At 31.7% G+C, this 23890-nt stretch overlaps 1 protein-coding gene across 2 annotated transcripts in view; it reads right to left on the reverse strand.

Moving 5' to 3' along the window:
- Positions 1–2183: 2183 nt before the first annotated feature.
- Positions 2184–23890, reverse strand: part of LOC124530739 (elongation of very long chain fatty acids protein AAEL008004-like) — a 34095-nt gene continuing 12388 nt past the window's right edge. For both annotated transcript variants that reach the window (XM_047105004.1, XM_047105005.1), the window contains 7 exons: positions 21163–21244; positions 17142–17332; positions 13352–13432; positions 10679–10841; positions 8964–9100; positions 5323–5514; positions 2184–3974 (listed from right to left, as the gene is read on the reverse strand). In XM_047105004.1, coding sequence (XP_046960960.1) covers positions 3846–3974; positions 5323–5514; positions 8964–9100; positions 10679–10841; positions 13352–13432; positions 17142–17332; positions 21163–21211 — 942 coding nt within the window. In that variant the 5' untranslated portion in view covers positions 21212–21244 and the 3' untranslated portion in view covers positions 2184–3845. The remainder of the gene's footprint in view (positions 3975–5322; positions 5515–8963; positions 9101–10678; positions 10842–13351; positions 13433–17141; positions 17333–21162; positions 21245–23890) is intronic.

Genomic DNA, 23890 nt, shown 5'->3' on the forward strand with positions numbered 1-23890 from the left:
TTTACTGTGTAAATTATGAAGTCAGATTGTCAGTCTAAGAATTATGACATATTTTAATTGGTCAACCCCGCCTGACCTTGAGTCCTTGACAGTCTTGTTAGCAAGGTGGATTCGATTAATTACCTACCTACGGATTTAATGATTTCAACACACTTATATTTTCACAAATATTTGGCGACACATGACACCTTAACATCTGCTCCAATCTGAAGATTAATTAATGTTGACATTCTAATTTAAAAAAAAAATGTGTAATCTTAAAAAGTTATGTATATTATTAAATTGTGACAGGACAATCGTGACGTTTATTTCAAACATTAATTATTATATGCCGGCCATGTTGACATTGGCGAAATTATTACTTATTGACATTCCTGATTGCATTATCAAACGTCATAATCATAAACATTTTTTCAACATAATAACAAAATATTGTTGATTATGTTGAAAAAATGTTGATATTGTTGATGTTATCTCGTAAAAAAAACACTGGGGCGACAACTTTGTATCTTAAAAATCGGACTAGTAACCTTAGGATACTTTAAATGATTACCAACATAGTAATCGTAGTTTCTTTCGGAGTAAATTGGATTCTCATTTTCTAAATCCACCCAAAGGCAATTGGGGCACAATGCTCTTTCTATACTTCTAATATAATTCATATTGTATGTGTGATGACAACTAAAAATTCAAGAAATGCACTTTTTTCAATTAATAACTCTCATTCTTTGAACTATTCAATTGTGCTCGATTAATTTTAACTAGGTTGTTAAATTGTTTGTTATTGAGGTTTTCATTTATTAAAATAAATTCCCAACAACCGAATTACTTGTTTCTCATTATCTCGTATTATTGGTTTTACGAATTTTAGAAGAATACGCAGTGCAACCCAAACGCTTGCTTTGTATTAAAGTTGTGCATATCATTCGAAACGTATTTTATATAACTATTTTTCAGTCGGAAGTTCTTTATAAATGAAAATAATTTAATTGAATAAGGATCTAGGCTATATGAGGCACGGCGAGGTTGCGTGACACAATTCTAACGTGTAATCATCTCGACCAAGGACTGCGCCAAACGACCACATTTACGTATTTCCCAATATGCCAATGATTTGCAATATTATATTTAACCTCAGAATAGAGAGTTACTTAGAAATGTCACCTGGTTTATGAATATGTAAGAAATTTGCATCTTACGGTGCATTTCCTGTTTGTCGTAGTACCTACTGCTAAATTTAAAAACTATGCATAGTACGACACAACTTAGATGTAGCATCGGCAAAATTCGTAAACCCGATTATTGCCGATTTATACAACCAATAGAAATAGCTCTCTATCGCGCCATTCAACGCTATTCGTCGCTATAGATTCCCGCATCAATTCAACCCGAGAAAGCAAGTGCATGTAAATCTACGAATATATTAGGTCATATGATATTACAAGTCATTACGTTTGTGTAAAGATCATATTCACATAAGAAACAAATATTGATATATTGAGTTAGCGTATTTAATTCGGATGTGATCGGTTTTACGAATTGTGCCGATGCTACATCTAAGTTGTGTCGTACTATATTTAAATTTGACACTTGATAAAAAATGAAAACTTTACTTAAAATTAATTTTATTTATCTTTAGTCATAAATGAAAAATATAAACCTGAGACAGATGCCATTTTTAAATCTCAATACCTTCTTGTTCATTTTAAGTCTTTATATGATTTATACCACGTTACATAAACAAATTGCGAAATTTTATAATTATATGGAAATAATCAATTGAATATAATATACTCTACATGAATTTAATATACATATTATGTGTTAATAAACTCCCGATCTTTTATGTTCTTATTTTTATAACATATGTAAATAATTACAAAATTTGAGTGATAAATAATAATAAAACTGACAATTGCATTTATATATTTTCTTCAGTATTTATTTAATATGTTTCATATTAATTGTTCTTTTTTGCTGGAAGTTAGAAGGGTCAGATAAAGAGACATGTTTTTGATGTTTTTATTTTTATTTATAGTTCCTTTTATTGAATTCAATTAATTTATTTTATTGAATAAATTATTTGCATAAAACATAATTCATTACCTGATCATGTGAATTGGACAGTATAGTATTAAATAGACGGTATAAACCGACGAAGGTAGTAATGAAACTCTTTGTCATATTTTGTAAAATACTTTAATAAAATAATAAATAAAGGTTGCAAAATAGTGAATTCGCAGCGAATATTTGAGCATCGTATGTCGGGTGACCGCCCGATTCGCCCAAAGCAACCGATTGTCGTCCACACAACACATAAAGCATTATTACACCAAAACTTGATACAAAATTAACATATTAAGAAATACTCGTCGATGACAAAACGGCCCAAGTCTGAGTGCCATTCATTATTTTAAAACTGGTCGAGATGCCAATAACTATGCTTACCGATTATTTTATTTATTCTCTTAATTATTATTTATAAGTGATTTCATATATTTTCATTTTCAACTACGCCTATTATCTATACATATTTCTATTTCACATTTTTTTTATTTTTTCCTAAAAAAGCGCTTGTTGGCACCTCAACCGGTTTGTAACACTGCACGGTTGTCTAGTAACAAATTTGCGAATACAAATAAATACGTTAGTGAAATCTCCAATACATTTCTATTTCAAAAAAATCTTTGATCAAATTACATAGACAAAAAAGTTTATGAAAAAGGAGTACATATATATTAAATGCTTGATAACGAAATACATAATAAAATATAAAATTGCAATTAATAAATGACACTGGATTTGAAGAATTGTATGGTAACATCCTTTAAGATTCAATCTTCACCATAAAGTTATATTTACACAAACCCCCGCGATACATCTGTACACAGCACGGCTAAAAGAACTCGATCCATTCACTCATCGTATATACAATTTATTCACACTACCAGCCAAGATAACATTCAAAATATTTTGCGAAAAATATTTTGACTAATTTATACAATAAGGAAAAAAAAAATAATACTATATCCGAAACCAATATAGCATATACAAGATAACCATTTTATTTAACAATTCATAGTCTAGTAAATAGTTTTTGTACTTAAAACAATATAAGGCATTCGATGATTAAATTTTTAAGGTCGAATGGTACGTTGTGCTTGCGATTCAAAGTCTAATACGGAAAGAAAACGTGAATCGGCTCCCTCTGAGAGAAAACGAGTAATAATAAGGTGACGTATAAAAGTTAAATGCGATCGTCGCAGTCGACACAAAGGAGTCCGACTGCACTACAAGCTTAAAATCGAAACGTCGTCGGGGAGTCCGGAGCGACTGAATCCAGACAACCCATACTGTCTTGATATATTGAGCTGAGATGGCCTCGTGGTTAAAACGCGTGCATCTTAACCGATGATTGCGGGTTCAAACCCAGGCAAGCACCACTATATATATGTGCTTAATTGTGTTTATAATTCATCTCGGGCTCGGCGGTGAAGGAAAACATCGTGAGGAAACCTGCATGTGTCTAATTTCATCGAAATTCTGCCACATGTGCATTCGAACAACCCGCATAGGAACAGCGTTGTGGAATATGTTCCAAAACCCTCTCCTTAATGGAAGATGAGGCCTTATCTCAGCAGTGGGAAATTTACAGGCTGTTACTTTACTTTACTTTTTACTTTACATACTGTCTTAACTCTCATTAAAGCTATTCGCAGGTGAAGTGGGGGGGGGATGCTTTACGATTCGTCCTCGATCGCTATGAAAACCGATTCCTAGTTCTAGGGTTAGGTTTGGATTTAAAAGCAGACCCTGATTTACACCGTGGATACACTAAGGATAGACTATGAGATCGGCCGCCGTCGGACGAAGGCGTCGGCAGCTGACGACGCATATGAATTCGGCACCGACGAACCCTCCTCATGCTTGTAGCCGTTCTTTCCATTCAACGAACTGCTCTCTTCCAGCACCGTCTGAAAACACACGTCTATCAGTCCCTCGCAATCGGAGGCCTAAACAGGCCCCCGGATGCAAGTCGTTGCCATATTGCCAGTGTGTAATCACTACACATCGTGTGTTCCTTTCACCGTTAATGCAATACCAACAATCCTACGATTTATGCAATGACATTTATTCATTAGTGCTTTTTTTTTTTCGTTACGACAATACCGACATTTATGGTTAAATTGTTTAAGTTACATTTTGTATATATAAAAACAAAGTAATTTTAATCACAAATTAGATTTATGTATAAAGCAATAACAAAATAAAAAACTTTTTCTTAACAATGTTTTTTTTGCGTAGATACCTAATATAGAAACCTTGAAATATATTAATGTTATATTTTTAAATTAATTATGAAATAATGAGCGTTACCGAAACGTCAATTTTAATTGTTCAATTACATTACAGTATGAATAAATGAACATTATAGTATATTAATTATTTGAATTTTGAAATATATTTCAGTGAATGCATTTAAAAAAGCCGATACCTATTATTATGAGAAATCGATACCCAGTCAATTGTCAAATAAAAAAATCGACCAATTAATTAAAATATATATTATACTACTAAATAAAAAAGTATTGTTGTTTATACTGTATATAGGGCATGTGTATTTTCCGTTATTATTTAACAAATACGTAATTGTTAACTTAAAGATCATTGTTGACCTTCAGGTACACGGTACAGTTCTAGAAGTTATACGAGCATTTTATTCAATGACGTTTCATATCAAATATATTGTGTACATTAAAAAATAATTTAGTTGCCTATAAACAATATTTCGATATATGTTTAGATGGTGAAATATTTTACTGGAGAACTATAAATAAATGGATTTGATACTATAGTTATATTTTGGTGGAATTCATGCAATCGCAAATCAAATTTGACAAAAATATTAAATAAATAGATAAATATTGGACAACATATATAGTACGACACAAATTAGATGTAGCATCGGAAAATGCAATGGAATGAAATTAAAACCGATTACTGCCAATTTACACAACCAATAGAAATAGCTTCCTATCGCACCATTCGACGCTATTCGTCGCTATAGATTCACGCGTCAGAGAAAGCAAGTGCATGTAAATCCACACGTCAAATTGACGAATATATTAGGTCATACGATATTACAAGTTATTACGTTTGTGCAAAGATCATATTCGCATGAAAAATAAATATTGATAATTTGTGATAGCGTACTCAATTCGGATGCGATCGGTTTTACGAATTTTGCCGATGCCAGATCTAAGTCGTACTATACATTAGTCTGATCCCAATGTAAGTAGCTAAAGCAATTGTGTCACATACCATGCAAAGACCGTTGTTATTGCTCCTGGGTTTCCTGTCGGCCTTGTTGTAGCGCGCCTTGTAGAAATCACTGAATAGGAACAGGAACAGGAATCCGTGCATCGCTATCCAGTAGACGAAGACGCGCGGGTACTGGCAGGACGGCCGGAACAGGACTTGAAGCTGGTGACTGAAGATCAGCACGAATTGCACCTGCACGAGAACACGAAAACAAACATTCAATTTATTACATAACTAGCGGTCGCCCGCGGCTTCGCCCGCGTAGATAACGTCTTCTAATATCCCTACTCCTGAGGCACGGTCACATTTGAAGAATTACTGCAACCGGCGCTTGGATCTATTGTGATATTCGTGATCACAATACCTCAGCCAGACCAACATCAGTCACGAATCTAATGAGGTTCTTAGGGTCGGAGGCCATTATGCCATTATGCCCTCTAAGGACCGGAGTTAGAACATTTTACAGTTCTATCTTTTATAGTTTAGGCATCATACGCAAAAAATCAACTTTTTTGGTAGATTTTTTCCTTTTTTGTCCGAAAAACCCAAAATATCTTACGGAACCCTATTTTTTTTCAAAATAAAATTTAGCCTATGCTATGCGGGATTAATTTAGCTTTCGAATGGTGTAAGAATTTTTAAAATCGGTCCAGTAGTTTTGGTGCCTATTCATTACAACCAAATAAACAAAGTTTTCCTCTTTATAATATTAGTGTAGATATTACACACACAGAAGTATTAACAACAACACTTGGTGGTAGGGCTTTGTGCGAGCCCGTCTGGGTAGGTACCACCCACTCATCAGTTATTCTACCGCCAAACAACAGTACTCAGTATTGTTGTGTTCCGGTCTGAAGGGTGAGTGAGCCAGTGTAACTGCAGGCACAAGGGACATATCATCTTAGTTCCCAAGGTTGATGGCACATTGACGATGTAAGGAACAGTTAATATTTCTTACAGCGTCATTGTCTATGGGTGATGGTGACCACTTACCATCAGGTGGCCCATATGCTCGTCCACCAACCTATACCATAAAAAAAACAGCCTTTTTAAATTTCTCACTACTGGGCCTTAGCCTCCCCTCCCTTTTGTGGGGAACGATTGGAACATATTCCACCAAAGCTGTTCCAATGCGGGTTGTTGGAATACACATGTAGGAGAATTTCTACGAAATCGTACGCAATTGTTTTCCTACGCCGCTGATACGAGATGAATTACAAATGCAAATTAAGCATTTGTAAATGCAGCGGTGTCTGGTTTTGAACTAACAATCATCGGTTAAGATGCACGCGTTCTAACCACTGGGCTATCTCTCACAGATTTCTCAAAACTTTAAACGATTCTGCATATCGAAATCCGTTTTTATTATGAAGCATTTTATTTGTTTCTGCATTTTAATGTTAAATTAGTTACTAAAATTAAAATGAGAACAGAATTAATTATATAATAATATGACATCAGTCTAATTATTTGTATGGATATTTCCTTATTCCTTTATGACATTCTGGTTATTACAAGTACAAATACATAATGATGGGTGATTTATTAATTTTCTTTTATGTTATAATAGTTTGCCCTCGAAGGTAAAGGTCGAATTATAGCCGCTTCGTATAAAAACTGACAAGCAGTCAAATCGTTCGATGATTTATTGGAGTCTGGAAGTGTTGTTGATTAAATATAATAATATACACATAACATTGTTCAGTGACGCAATCGTTCATTATTTTCAATTCTCAGTAACATCCAGTAAATATTTCCTATATATTTTCTTAACGATCTAACACGTGTTTTAGTCAAAGTCAATGTGTTAATTTAAATAATGAGATAATTGCAGCATAAAAACTGCAGCTCTAGAGGTTTACCTTTTTATCTGTAAGATTATATTATTTTCAAGGCTTGATCAAAAAACGACGATAACGATCTAGCAATATATCCAAATACATAAATACTAGTTGCGCTTCCCGAATTCGTTTGGATTAAATAAGTATTTTATTAATTTCTCAAACGAAGTGCCATTTTCTCCATGCAGAAACTCGTTCAAATATACACAAGAAACAAGATTTAGCTAAGTTACTAGTGTTGGAAGTGCGTTGGCGAATATTCAAACGAAAAAGACAAAAAAATATGCTATGATTATTTATACATTGGAATTGTTCATTGAATTCTTTTGCACTTTATTTGGTAGTACTTGATTGAGTGATCAAATAGAGGCACTCAGTCGCACTATAACACTTATTTGACCAAAATATCCTTACTCGCTCTTCTGTCAATATTTGATATTTTTTTTTACTTCATGCAGTATTTACTTATACTCATTGTAGATTTATACATATATCATATAAGAACTAACGTAAGGGCATTATATTGTGGAAATAGATATATCTAGTCTAAGAACATATTAATACATGACTCTGCATTATACTTTAAATCAAAGGTAAAAATGCACTTCAAAGAAGAGTGTATTTGCAACGTATACACATAAGGCCGACCTCTGTAATTATTTATTACCAGCGTTTTCCTTAACAAGTCGTCAAATAGGACTCGTTCAATTTGTATGACAATATGACTGTGACGTCTATCGCAATCCATTTTTTAGATTTGTTTTTTGGACATATATGAAAATTCTGAGTCGAGATGGTTCAGTGGTTCTTACGAGTGCATTTTAAACAATGTTTGCGGATTCAAGGCTAGGAATTAAACGAAATTCCATACGTTCATTTCGTGATTACAATTCATCTCGTGCTTGGCGGTGAAATAAAACGTCGTGATGAAACCTGCATGTGTCGAATTCCAATGCAATACTACCACACGTGTAATAGCGAACACGCATTGGACTAGCGTTGTGGAATTATATCTCAACATCAAATCTTATCAAAGGAAGAATACCTGTCTAAGCATTGAGACATTTAAAATCTCTTCTTTAATTTAATGAGAACTTTAAGCAATTAAAAGTCTTGTAATTTAGTCAGAAGGATATGACGATGATTAAATTAAAGAGTAACAGACAATTTGTTCGAAAAACGTATCGATGAATGACAACAGTAGCCGCTATGTATTTACTATAGATTCACATTCCTTGTTGTATTTGTTTTATTTGTCATTGTCATATATTTAATGAATATCCAACAATGATGTAAGTTACAAGTTGTTTTAGCGCGTGATCGTATATAATGTTCGAGAGTGACGCCTTTTGGTCGTTAAAGTGACATTTATTGTTAAGAATATGAAATTTAAGATATTTCGTATAAAATCCCTTGAAAATTTCATAGTAGTAATCGGTTAATTAAGCATGGCGCTGAATTATACCTAAACAATTCCTATTGAGAATTGTTACTCGTATTTTTGTTACTATTCCATATCGTAGGCGAGCAAAAAATTGGTTTTACCGAGAGTTAACGTTCTAAATGATTTATTCTCAAACATTTTTCAAAACAACGTAATAAAAATGAATATTATTTAATTTGAACTACGTATTATATCCGAAAACGAGATATACATTTTTTGTTGCAACGCTTTGAACTTACCGCTTCAAATTACACGAAAAATATAGTTTATATGTGAATATCAATATTGCTATAGTTTGTAGGCAAATATAATTAAGACAAATAGAAAGTTACGTAGAAAGAGGTACAATAACTTACCATCTGGAAGGCAGTGAGGTACTTCTTCCACCAGATGTACTTTTGGTACTTGGGACCCATTGCAGACACCATGTAGTAGAAGTACATGACGATGTGTACGAAAGTATTCAACAGAGCGAAGAATGTGCTGTGACCACCTGAGGAGAAGTAGAACATAAACAATGATTACTAATTTCACGAAAGACATCTCACTAAGAATTTATGTATAAATAATTGTATAAGTATTTTCATATAAATATTTATATGATATAAAAAAAAGTCATTCACTAATTATTATATTAGTTAAACATGTAAAAATATTACCTTACAACTATTGTTATTTGATAATCTTTGTGTGAACATTTATAATTTTGGACATTGTAGCCTTTTTTCTCAACGACAGGACGAAATAAATATATTCATTTTAATCGCTGCTATTATAGTAATTTATTGTTAAATTTTCTTAAAGTAGTATATATAAGAAAGAGAAAAAATTACAAATTTATTTCGAATGTAAATTATAGGCGACTTTATTTGTTACGATTAAATTTGTTCTAGATTTAACACGTCCAATACGTCTAGACGTTGGTTTAGTTTTGTGGTTATGTAATTGCAAGAAATATACAAGTTAGTTCAGAGCAAAAAGTTGAAGCTGGAGCGATAAAATGTATCATTTGCAATGTATGTATCGAACGTAATATTATTAAAAAAAGGGTACTTTAAAAAACAACAAAATAATTACTAATTTAAGCAACACATATCGTATTATATACTTAGTTGTAATTTCAATGACACGAAACATTGACAGTAATTATTTCTCGTGTACATTATCAAATATGTGTGAGAACGTCAATCGTTATTTATAAATGTTATTTTTTGTTTAAAAAAAAATCAACGTTTTGTTGACGCTACTCTTAACAAAATCGTACAAATAAAACAATATTGACATAATTGTCGGTACAAAGGTCTATTTAGTTAATGTTATAGCTATTTCAAACATACAACGTAACCTCTAAAAAAAAAACGATAAAAAAATTGGTCAATAAGGACGTGCTAATCGAACGTAATATAAATCGTAAAATTCGCAGACGTTAATCGAAGTATCCCAAGAGATGTAACAACAAACATTCAAATCAAACACGCCTTGACGTAAACATTAATATGCATCGTGTTTTTTTGTTGACGTGTCACATTTAGGGCTAATATCATTAACAATAGAAGTGTTAAACGAATTTGACCTTTTAGATTTCTTCTTTAAAAAAAAAAAAAAAAACACGAGTTCTCAGTCTAAGAAAATTAAGGTTACGGATCAAGGATATCCGATTGTTCATTGATGTATTCACTTACAATTAACGCTCCATATGCATACAATTTACATAAGTAGTGATTTATTCACGATTGTTATCGGTTAGATAAAATTTTATCTTTACAAAAAAATCTATAAATAAGATATACATGAATCACAATTATCTATTCAAAAAGGGTGGAACTCGTATGAATCATTCAAACGTCGTATATTGTTTTTATTTTTTTTTCTCAATTACGGCTAGGGTTTTGTTTTATTCCAAGTTTAAATTGTCTTATATATTTTACACTTAGCATTATAATTGTATTAGTTTCTGCCTGAAATTCTTCAGAAGTGTGAAAGGGGTTTAGGGGAGGATGAATGAACCTATGCCAAATATCATTCAGATTCGTTAAGCCGCCGTAGCGAGATTGAGTGTTATGTAACATACCCGGTGCAAACTTGAGCCCGAACCACACCGACATGGGCATGATCCCGTGGTGTATCACGTGAAGCGTCGACACATGCTCGTTCTTCTTGCGCAGCACAAAGAACAGCGTGTCGAAGAACTCCGTGAACTTGCTGAAGTAATACCACCAGCATGTGTTCGCCATCTATGTATCGAAAGTAAAATTAAAAAAAAAAAAACGTAACATTCGAATATCGAATGCGAATATTTGGAGATATTATCATTCGATTCGTTCATTTATCCTTACGACGTTTTTGTTTTTTTTTTCATACCTAAGCGGACCAGTTAATAACAGAAAGTTGTCACCACGCTGTAAGAAATATAAAATATTCACTGCATCGTCTATGCACTGGCAATTTTGGGAACTAAGATATTGTCTTCCTTCCGCCTGTATTTACACTGGCTCGCTAATCCTTTAAACCGGACAATACTAATAAGTGTTACTATTAAGATACATACGTCATCATATGAAATGGTTGGTACCCACCCAGACGGGTTAGCAAATAGGGCCTAGCACCAAATTAATTTATTTTTACTTCAAATTAGTATGCGTGAAGATACCAATAAGGTCGTGATCTTTCATGTAAAAAGGTGTTGTATTGTTCATACTTTTTTTTAAACATTTTAATATTAATGACTTTTTTTTGTTTGGCAACAACCGAGGATATGGCAATACGCTCGGCAATTGCTTAATAATTCCATATAAATCACAGGTATTTATTTATTTCAACACCATCCAGCGAATGCTAATTTCATGCATTTTTATCTGATACGGAACAATGGGCTTTGGTCACAGATTATTTTTATTTATAACTTCAAACACTTAATGGCAGTTCAATCGAAGATTGCAAGGTTTTGTGAGAAATACATGCGAATTGATATAAAGACAGTTAAAAAAATATGAAATGAATATTAGTCGTAATACTTAAGTGGTGTAATTATGTAACGATTATAAATAGTAAGATTATAATACATAAACAGCACTAAACCTATTTTTAATTGTAATATATACGATACATATCTTAGGTTTCTAGGTATTGCATAGGACAAAAAAATGTTATTGAAATATTGAATGAGTTTTACGTTTTTTACACGAATACGATTAGCGGATTAACACTAATTGTTTGGTGTTGAAATCTAAAATAAAAAAAATAAATAATTAATCTGAAATAAAACAAAAAATAAAACACAATAGATATAGCTCAGTGTGATTTGTATTTACATACATAATTGCATTTTAATGAGTGTTTTTTTTATTTATGGTGATTGAGTAAAGGGGAACCTTTCAGATAGGGCAATGATGGTGCAAGAAGCGTTTGTAATGTTTAGTGTATACGCGTGGAGTTGATCTCTTACCATAAGGTATTCCATTTGTTCTCTACTACATAAATCCGTTCTAAGACATATAAATCGATGAAATACATACGTTTTTAATAGTCACAATTGGTTAAGAGCTAACTCACTATAACGGTATGACATTACGTGACCGCGTGTCAATCAGTCGGTCATAAGGAAGAATTATTACAAGTTTAGAATAGCGTATGAGGCTCATTCACATTAATTCTTTGTAACGTTACTCTTACATTATCTATACCGTTCCTTTCTAAATCGTATTATTATTTATAGCATATTAAATAGTCTTTATTATTATCATAGTTGATGATAAAGGCGGGATAAAGTGGATTAAAGGGAACAGATAGATATGAAGCTATATAATTACGTATTACTTTATCTGTATTAGTGTTACATAAAAAGAATTTAATATTATAATTAGTGGTGCGCCGAATATGGGTTTTACCGGAAAATTTAAGTAACGTAACACAAATATCATCATAATACCACGTACATATTTTTTTCTCACATTAAAAAAAAATGTCTGAGAATATCGTTAATTTAAACAATAACTCTTTCGTATTTTATACGTTAAAAGTTACATAAAGAATTTCTTGTGAATAAAAATAATCAAAAATGGATGTTAACAAGTGGGTGATATCTCTTAGAATCATGACGGATTCGAACAGTGAATTTGAAAATTATACAAGACCATAATATGTATAATATTTAGAAATTCTACTAAAGTGTAACACTTATGGCTGTCGTCAGCGTTTTTTAAGCAATTAACAGCAAGCGGGGCTGCGATGCGGGACGCGTGGACGTACGTAATGATTCGATTCACACTGTTACAGTAATCCACGCGTTTCGAATTTCTATTAGCGTGTTAATAAGATTTAATTGTTTTTTAAGTTTCGTGATTGATCATATCTCTCACTGTCTCTCCAGCAAATTTCGGCTAAACTTGCAAATATAAAAGTGTATAACTAACTAATATAAAATATACGTTGCAATACCTCTTTAAAGCAAAAAAACATCCGCGTATTCAAAAGTGATAACGATCGGTTGCTGTGATTCAGTGAAAGCTAGTAGCAGATTATATCAAAAATTTATGGGAGAAAAAAAAATCTCCATTACAAAATTCATATAACTTCCATGGTGATCCGTAATACGGTTTCGAAGTCTATTTCCCTCAAACACATATAACAAAGACCAACATCCATTTTTATATTTAAGTAGTACCTATTAGTTGTCCACATATGATGATTTCTAAATATATTCTATACCTACATTAATTAAAACTAAAATCATTCTTATACTTACCCTCATGGCTCTGGGGCTTCGGGAGTAGTCGACAAGTTGACATCTGAAGTCGTAGTGGCCCCACCATCCACTCGCCAAATACTATCAAACAAAATACACATTTATTTTATTTAGATCAATTAATTTTACATGTCATATGATTACTTTAAATTAATTACATAATTGCAATACTTTAACGCATTTGCTATTTCCTGGCCTGGGTTTTTATAGTAACGTTTTTTTATTACTAAGAATTAATTACTCATTACTAATTTGTTTCATATTATAACCTTCCAAAGTTAAAAACAAATCCGCAAAAAATAAAATAAAGTACTATTTATTACGATACCAAGTAGCATATTCATTTAAGAGCAATATTTATAAAGAAGGTTTACGATTACCCGTGTTATGAATCACTCGAAAACCATCGGCTCTTATCAAAAATTCTTTATCATAAATGTAACTTTAGGATCAATATACAATATTTGAAGATAACCTAATTTATGAATAAGCGATATCATGTAAATCTCTCAAGGATATTTTTTATTTTATTAAATTCTTCCAATATCTATAACAGAACTCATCGTCGTGTTACGTCTAGTCTGGATATATTTTCCCGGATAAAAAATATCATTTATGGAACAATCTGGATTATTCTTCCAATCAAGGCTCGAATCATTTGTGCCTCGAAGTGCCTTCCACTGCCAAGTTTTTTCGATCTCGATATAATCAAATGAAGTAAACAATTTCATTCTTATAATAGTATTTAACCTGTCTTTTATGAGAAAACATATCAGTCAAATCTTAGTTAATTTTAAAACCTCGTCCATTAAAATAATCTTATACGAGTACATATAATTACGATAATTTTTTGATATCCGATTAGCAAAGCCTAAGCTGTCTATCCCTATGTATGCCCATGGTATATAAGTCACCACGCTCAATTTTCATCAAATACATATTGTCATACTTGTTTATAGTAACTTGTTATTAATTATTTAGCAGTCTATGTATAAATATTAATTAAAATTAACAATGTGACCAAACCTATACCTAAATATATTTCATAAACCCAAGGTTTCGTTACCAACGTGTTGTTAATTATTTATAAATTGACATTTTGTTTTAAAAGTTACAAAACAATAAAGTAGGATGCACTTTGTTCCCTGTGCGATGTCGGCTTCCAATTAAACGGCACGAGAGGCGACATTCGTGCATTTTATGCAGTTATATCATAAAAAAAAAACATTCGCGCATTGAATTTAATAAAAACTTAATTACGCGTTGAATTGAAATATACATACATGTATAAATGGGTATGGAGACGATGTCACATGTTACCACAATAGGTATACGAATACATAAATGACACCACATACATTTTTCGAAAACATCGTTTGAATATGAACTAGTATTCTCGGAAAAGGATTAGCAAATATGCCTTATTTAATATTTGATTTATCGTAGTACTTGTTGATCTGCCATGTACCTGCTATAATACTATGTGTTCCAATTTCAAAATTAAAATAAACAAATCGTACATTTACGTATTCCATGTGATTTGGTAACATTGCTAATATTATACTAATTTAATACTCAAAACTATCCACTTTACTTTGACTACAAACAACCACGTTGACGTTTCAAATACAATTTTTCTCGTACCAATAATAAAAATATATTTAAATGTCCACAAATGATGTCATGTCAATTCAAAATTTATTTATCTTCACTTCCGCTATAGCGATCGGTTCTCGATAGAAGTCTATCTAAATATTGCGATTATTTAGGATTGTTCGCAAGTCGCACCAATACTTGTACATGTATGATTATGATAATATTGTTTGACTGATATCAGCCTAGCCGGTCAAACCATATATCTCATGCGTAGGACCAACAGTTATTCGTACTTTCAGAAGCACAAGAATGTACACACTTCCATCTACCGGTTTCCGGGCTATATTTTCTATAGAAAAACCCAATAACCTTTTATTCAGTCCGACCTGGGGGGTTTTAACCTAGGACCTTGGAATCTGAGTCTTTACTAGCAATGAGGCATTCTTTATATAAATATCAAGTGAACATAAAATAATTGAATGAAAAAAAAAAACCTTATGAGATCATTTTAGTGTGAGTGAACGGGAATGGATATTACGACTTTTGTTACATAAATGCAAATGATTCAGCATTTAAATATTAATTACTATTAGCATACGATTTTTATGCATATTTTGCAATTTATAAACTTGTCAAAGATCTCTACAACACGCAATGATATCCTTAAAGCATTCGTATAATATTGTAGAAAGGCATATGTGTTGTCAAATAACAACTATGAAAAACCAACGGCATTAATAAAATCTCAGTACCTACAATAATAAGGAAATGTGCAAACCGCATTAACGTTAGGGTTGTAGCGTTTTAACCTGACTCAGGTGACCTCGTGATATTTTCCTATTTCATTTTGTATGTAAATATTTTTTTATTATATTAAACACGGTAAGATCTTGTATAAACTGGAAAATTCTCGTATAACATTACTGTCGTATTAAATTAGAATAAAAAATACGTAGCAATATGAAAACCAGTGTTTACTCTAAAATAATGGTTTGTAAAATAAGTATCGTCATTGTGTATTTTAACACTAAGTATTGTTGACATATTAAATAGATATTATATAGTGTTAGCCGGCTTACACGGGTGCAATGCTGATACAAAATAAACTACAGAAATTCTGACTGACTTTTTTGAGTCCTCTAAAATTATCATCAGTGTTTCTCTACTATATTGTGCATGTATTATACATAAACCTTAAATTTGAATCAGACTATCTATTAAAAAAAACCCGCATTAAAATCCGTTCTGTAATCTAAAGATCTTAGCATACATAGTGACAGACAGCGGTAAGCGACTTTGCCTTATACTATATAATCAAGAGGATACATATAAATAACGATTATATGGTCCTCGTTTATAGGTACAAGTGACATACTAAGGAACATCGTAGATATTTTACATTAACTCTGAATATATTGAAACTAGATAAATGACTACACTACTTTTAAATTTAGAACACAAAATGTTACCTTAAGTTGTATTGTATGGTAACATTATATCGTCCACTGAATTACCTATATGACCCAAATCATCCCATTATTTACGTCCAAACACACTAGTTTAATCAGATAAGACCATTATAGCAAAAAGAGGCCAAACATAAAAAGTCGAGTATCGCACGCATCTTGCCTTTAAAATTAAGATTAAGCTTGTAAAAAAATAGCTACATGATTTGAATAAACACATGATCGTATTAAATATAAAATCGTATAAAAACACAGTCGTATTTTTCCATAGCATTTGAGGAATATTCATTCATTCTAGTATTATTTATGTAATGTAGAATGATTATTATTCGATGTTGATATGAATAAACTAATTTGGAGTACGGGTTATATCTGATTTAACATTACGCTGTAATAGTTCAACGGTTTAACAATAGTAGAGTATCGATCGTTTTATCTTTATAAAATATCACTGAAAAGATAATTAAGTTATTATGGAATATTTGTTTTATATAATAGTTGTAACCCGTTATTTTTTAGATACTAAATTTTCTATTCCATATTTCTTTATCATATTGTGTTTACATTTTTTTTACAAACGAACCCAATGTTATGTCAGTTTTTAAATATATCGAGCGGTGTTACTGTGTCACCAATTAAATTTAGGAAACCCGACAAAAATAAACCAATCACTGTATTCGGGGCTATAGGTAAATGATTATTCGATAAAAAATACAAAAGCAAGTTACCTCATAAAATATCCAGGCACTGAATATAGTTTGCGCCAGGTTATAAACTATGAGTACGTTTCTTAGTTCGAATGGTTTCCTATTAGCCATAAGCGTGGGTCCAATCTTCCTCGCACACACCGCGTAGCACAGACAAGCAGCTAGGGTCGGCCAGGGTGAGGACATCATCGGCCAATCCTTGACACGGGGATCTGTAACAAAATTATGTAATCATTATATACTGTAGCTGTCACCCGCCAGCTTCATTTGGTATAAATAACACTTTAGCAAGCATAATGGTCAGTTGTAAAGCCGGTCGGTCATTGAGTAACAGATATTCAAGCACACACACAAACACAGTTGAAATTATTTCATTTGTATGTGTATGAAATAAAAAAACAAATGAAAAACTCGATATCATAGCGACGTCTGTTCTCGTATTATAACAGCACTAGGCACGAGGGAGCCGATAGGCTTGATCAGGCAGTTTTATTTATAAAATCGTTAGCATGTTAAGAGTACGAGCAGCATTTTCCGGTTTCAATGAAGTATTGTCCGGTTTAAATTGCGACAAGAAACAGAAGCATGCTCGACCCTCTTCACCTCTTCACGTTAGTATAAGGTTTGCCTTCAAAATTAAACGGTTAAGGACTTTACTCCAGGATACTTAAAACCGTCGCGTAAGTGTGATTCGAAATGTAAGAAACGACAAAATTCTACGTTCAAATGTTTTGTTTATATGACTGAAGTTTATTAATTTTGAATTTATTATAATAATATTTAAATAACATTCTTATATTAAATTTAAATCGATCTGGATGACGTCAAATTTTTAAATGATCTCCGAAATAACAACAATTTGTTTTAGTCAATAAATCGCTAATCAATGAACGTTTGTTTTAACCTTTAACATTTATTTGTATCATTTAGCGACATATTTTAATACATATTATAGTAGCAGTGACAAATTAAAGACTCATACCTGTGTAAAAAAAACACAAGCCAACAATTGTCCACACAACATAAATTAATTTAACGTTTTTCATTGTAATTAGAAATTATAATTCTGACTCAGATATGTACTAGTTTAAACCTGTTACACGAATTTGCTACATGAGGATAATAGGGTCATTGGTGGTCACGGAAATAATGCTAATACTTAGCGTCTACCTTTTGGTTTTCGTGACTTATTACATATTTTTGGTATTATATTCTATTTTCTGGCTATAAATTCAGGGTGTGCACGATATATATGACTACCTCTGGGGTCTACCTAATTATTTAATAAAAAAATGACCAAAGTATAGTCAACGAATAGGTCACGACTCACGAATATTAAGACGAGATAAGCGAGGTTATCGTCATTTATGACAAATATGCGACACCTTAAGGGGATTTTTAATTTGCAAGCATTATACAAAAAAGGGTACAATGCCGTGCTTTTGGTATAACCATAATATTAAATGTCATAAATGCACAGGCGTGACCCTAGCAATATTTCGAAAACCATATCTAGAAAATATTTTTATATTGCTTGCTATAACTGTGTTTGTCATTGATTTTTTTCGATTTAAATTTAAATCATGATACATTTTTTTATTTATTAAAATAAGTATATATAATTTATTTGCGTATCGTATATAAAAATGCATTCATGAATCCTCTATCCGATTGAGTTGAAACTTTGGACAGTTTTTGCCTTGTGTGAAGGTTTCATCTATAAAAGTGCATAAAATATAATTGACAAGCTGGACTTTTGACTTGCTTATGAATCATTATCGCTATATATAATATTTTATAGTTACGACTCTTTGGCATTGTAATATGGAATTTTTCATTTAGCATAATGTTAAAATCTATAAGGTACAATGTCATTTGACACGTTGTTGAATTATAAATAAATATTAACATTTTCATGAGCATGACGTACTTCAATAGTAAACGAGATTTTAAGTATCAAAATACGTCATAAGAGTTGAGTTGTTTACGGAATACGATGTCGAGTTCCTGTGAAACGTATACATTACATCACTGGCTTTTTTCTAAATTATTTACAGAATTGTTTTTTATCGACTCTATTATTGAACCAAAATATTGACAATTATGTTATTTTTAATTCAAAAATTGACGAAATATTTAATCATAATTCATAACTATAAAATCAATCGCAGCGTATAGTCAGATTATTATAAGTACGATTCAGTGAATAGAATTCAGGGGCAAGGTGAAAATTAACGTAGGCTACGAATAATCGCTGACATAACGACAGCCGGAGATGGCATAGCGGCGGAGTTATGCCCTAGTGGATCACTTTGTAATACTTTACGTAACGTCGTTGAGCAAATCTCTAACTGGTGATCTCGAAGTCTATTGCCGGCTCAAACTACTTCAACGGCGATGTTACCAATTTTATTTCAAAAAATATTTTAAATATTTCATTCAAAGTTACTAGTACTAAATTATATTTAAAATAAAAAAACAAAAATCTATTAATATTACTAAACTCTATTAGTAAGTGTAAAATTATTAATATATTTTATTTGTATATAACTTTCAACGTTTTCTCACTAGGTTTTCGTGCAAAGGAATCTAACTCTTAAATAATCAAATTAATTATTAGTAACATACATACATATACGACGTTATTTGCACTAGCGAGGTAAATTGTGTTGAATAATTTAATAAATTTATGCGTGACCATAAAGGATCTTAAAAATATGTTACATTAATTAAAATTTGCATTACCAGATCGAGATATAGTATCAATGCCAGTAAAGAATTAACTTCCGAGTTCACTATTCTTGAACTTTTATGAAGTCAATGACAGATGAGAGTCTAAACTCTATATATGTCAGTTAATTGAACGTGATTGTTTTGTATGCAATTTATTGAATAAAAAAAACAAGTAGATTCTAGATATGGTTTATGAAAAATCTATATTTAAAACGTCTTTTTGGCAGTGAGGTACTTGGTAAACGAAATTGGTAAAAAATCGCAGTCGATAAATAGATTAACTATTTGATGATTATAGACCAAGAAATAGAGGCATAATTTTGATGTACTATTTTAATTTGAAAAGAGCACAAAAGAGGTCATTTACTCTCGCTAATTACGATTTTGTGGAAACACGACACGGCTTTATACTGCCTCTAATGCTGCGACGTAAACAGTATTTGAATTATTGTATCATACAATACACGATTTGAATTATGACTTTAAAACTCGGTTTTTAACCTCACACATTAAAGGTCTGAAAATAAAAAAAAAACAGCCTTGATTTCTTAAGTATTTAGTGTAGGTATTGTATATAGTGTAGGGTATCAGCAGAGGTGATCGACCGTTTACGTTTATAACGATAGTTTGCATGTAATATTATAGGTGTGGAATTATTGATTCGGTTTTATAAGTAGTTAATTATTATCACAGATAATAATGATGTGTCATTGATTAGTACTGACTGTCAAAAAGTATGTGAATTAATTTGAATGTTTAAAATAAGCAATAGCTTATATAATATTTAATTTAGTCGCGTAATTATAAGGAATTGAATTATTAGAAATAGGTTTAATTATTATTATGCTGCTTAAAATATATTCGGGTCATTTTAGGTATAAAATATTAAAAAAAACAATTAATTTATTATTTTTCCTGGGTAAATTCTTGTCAGTCTTTCACTATCAAGAAAGCTGTGATTTTAACAAAGAACCCTCGACTCACGTTATACAGAGCCTTCAAATCCCTTTGATTATGCCGCTACAAGAGTGGATTCTTTAGACGCAAAGAGACTGCTAAATATTCAACACATTTAGTGGTATATATCCTTTACTGTACGACTATATTGTTCGATAAAATAAGTGTTTTACTAATTTGATGATATATTCAACAAGAAAAAAAAAATGTTTTCAGAGAATAAGTAAAGTATTACTGTATTAAAATCCATTTTATTTTATCCATGCGATAAATTATTATCGATATGAAATTTAGTCACGCGATCACAGCTGATCACGTCATTAAATATTTCTAGTCAAGTTACAAAACTCACCGCCCCTGTTGTCCATGAGGTCCGTGTACCAACTGTAGACACTCTCCATCTTTGGATTGTTTTCACTATCGACTAATTATATCTGGAACAACAAAAATTTTTCAATGTTAATACGGTGAAACAGAATACAAGTGACATGGTATTTTAATTAGGCCAGTTAACATAAAGGCGTGGTGTGGCACATGACGAGGCGTTCGTGACTAAATGGCTATTCGTTGCTGCCATGGAGTGGCGATAATTCGGCACGTGCACCTCGTTCAATGAATTTACTTTGTTTTTCATTAGTGATCGCTTTTATATTCTATCATGTACCATAATGACCATAAATACCATCACTCTTCTCTTCATAACTATCACTTGTCAATATAATTCAAGATGTTTAAAATACATTAAAATATAAAAACGAATACATACTCGTATACATGTATCTATGACAGTCAATCAGTTGAATCAAGTTGACAACTTAATATAACGAGATGAGCTAAAGTATGTTTATTTACTATATATAGGTTTAATATGTCGTTATTAAGGTAATTTTGTAGGTAATGAATGTTGTTATTTTTAATAATATCTATTTTATTGTTGACATGTCTATAAAACCAACTATTAATCATCAAAGATTTACAATATTTAAAGTATTACATATTAAAAAAATATCACATAGTATGAATTCGTAAGTTTACGTGTCTAGAATTAATGAATTAATGTAATGGTTGGTGATGATTATGTAAGTTAACACAAGATTACTTGTATCATCGATATCAGCCTACTTTCTGAATTATTATCATTCTTACATTCTCACGTAAGACATGTTCTCACTGCTAACATAATGTACACGAATAAAGACATTTGCAGTGCGGAATGTGGACATTGCATTTAAATATATATACTCAACTGTTTATATAGATCGACAACACTGTGTTGTTATATACAGAAACGTTTAGGAGGAGGTTAAGCGCCGTCCTTAAAAATCAAACGATTTAGATAAGTTATGAATATCGCATATGGAATGAGCGATTTAAAGAATTTCCGGTAATTACGTCACAAAACATTGCGATATCAAGAGAAAGGGGGGCGTGACTATTTGCCAAGTTTATCCGATTTTAGGAAACATGAGAGATATCATATTATCTGTATGTTAATAAGTCGATTATGATTTATATTGATGATTCAACAAATGATACATTTTACTTGTAAGCAAATTCAGCACGTTTGCGTCTAATATCGTTTTAAATACTTTCGTGCTATTGTCACGTTCCTTGAATTGTATAACATAACATCGACAATCGCAAGGAAATAGAAGACGTTGTTGATAGAAATAGTCGAGAGCTATTAATCGTGCGTATCACATTGTTGCATTCTAGGAATGACGCTCGAGCTGACTAAACACTCATCTTTCACGATTTACAAATAACCGAACTAGTTACATATTCTAATTTTAAATTCATTGACAAAATAGTTAATAGCGTCAACTTTTTTATTCTAATTCATCCATCGTAAATTCAAGGCAGGAGTTCGTTTACACACAATGTTAAATTCGTTTACTGTTAACATATAAGATACACACACACAAAATTACGTTGGAATTGAATACATGTATGAATAACCCAAACTGTTATACAATCGAATGTTACGCGTCCTTGACATAAAATCAGCACCTACTTATTTTAAGTTGATCTCGTATCTTTGACATCAGCTTAAATTCGTCACCGGCGATCGAATTGAACTAGTCAAGCGTTTTGAACGTCGATAGACGTTTAATTAGTTACAGCTAATAATTATCAAATAAAACACTACTTCGATTACGTAATGAGGTCGCCGAAATCGCGCAATTTTTATAAAACCGAAGTAGCAAATAACAGGTGACAGTATTTCGCGTTGAATCGCCCCTGAAGCCACAACTTTCACCGCAGTAGTCGAGTACGGCTTGCGCGGGCGCAGAAACGCGGTGTGGCTCGCATGCTTTACGTAAGGACGTTGCGCCAGAGCACACGCACACAGCACCGGCTGCCCGCGCTTGTGCCCTGCGGAACCACTGACCTACTGCCACAGTGTCGCACCCCACTACGAGGTCCATCCCATAGAACGTTCTCAAACATTGCGTTACATATGTTACGTGCGTCAAAATACGATTAGTTGCTTATTTATTCCTTGAAATACAATTACAATGTTGCTGCAGGTGTACACTAACCAGAGCATCACATTTTATATTACGCCTGAAAATTATTTCATCAACTTTTAGTTTTAGAAAGAAAAATTAAAATGATTGTGCAAATTTGTAATGTTTATTCACGGGCTGGAGTTGCGATATCTTGTTTCGTAAAAGGAAAATATAATTTGTATAAAGTGTTCCGTAAACATCTTCTTTTATTATCTAGTAACTAAAACATTAAATTAATTAATATTTGGAAACATAATCAATATATATTTAAAATTAATTATTGAATTTAAGTTTACCAAATATGAATACTGTATCTTGTAAGTTGTAAGTTTGTTGTCGTGACTTCGGTGTGATATTGTCAATCGGTTCTAGTTTTGGCAGAAAATGAGATCAGTGACTATATAATAATATGAATTTCAAATTCGGAAAAATAGCAAATGTTTATTTTATTTAAGTATTATGTTTTTATGAAAGGGAAAATTTATGTTTACCTTACGATAAGAGTATCTGTATTTTTGATGCAATCAATTTATTAAAATATTTTTTATACACGTAACTTTAAATATT

The sequence above is a fragment of the Vanessa cardui genome, chromosome 6 (genome assembly GCF_905220365.1).
Source record: "Vanessa cardui chromosome 6, ilVanCard2.1, whole genome shotgun sequence".
Classification (NCBI taxonomy): domain Eukaryota; kingdom Metazoa; phylum Arthropoda; class Insecta; order Lepidoptera; family Nymphalidae; genus Vanessa; species Vanessa cardui.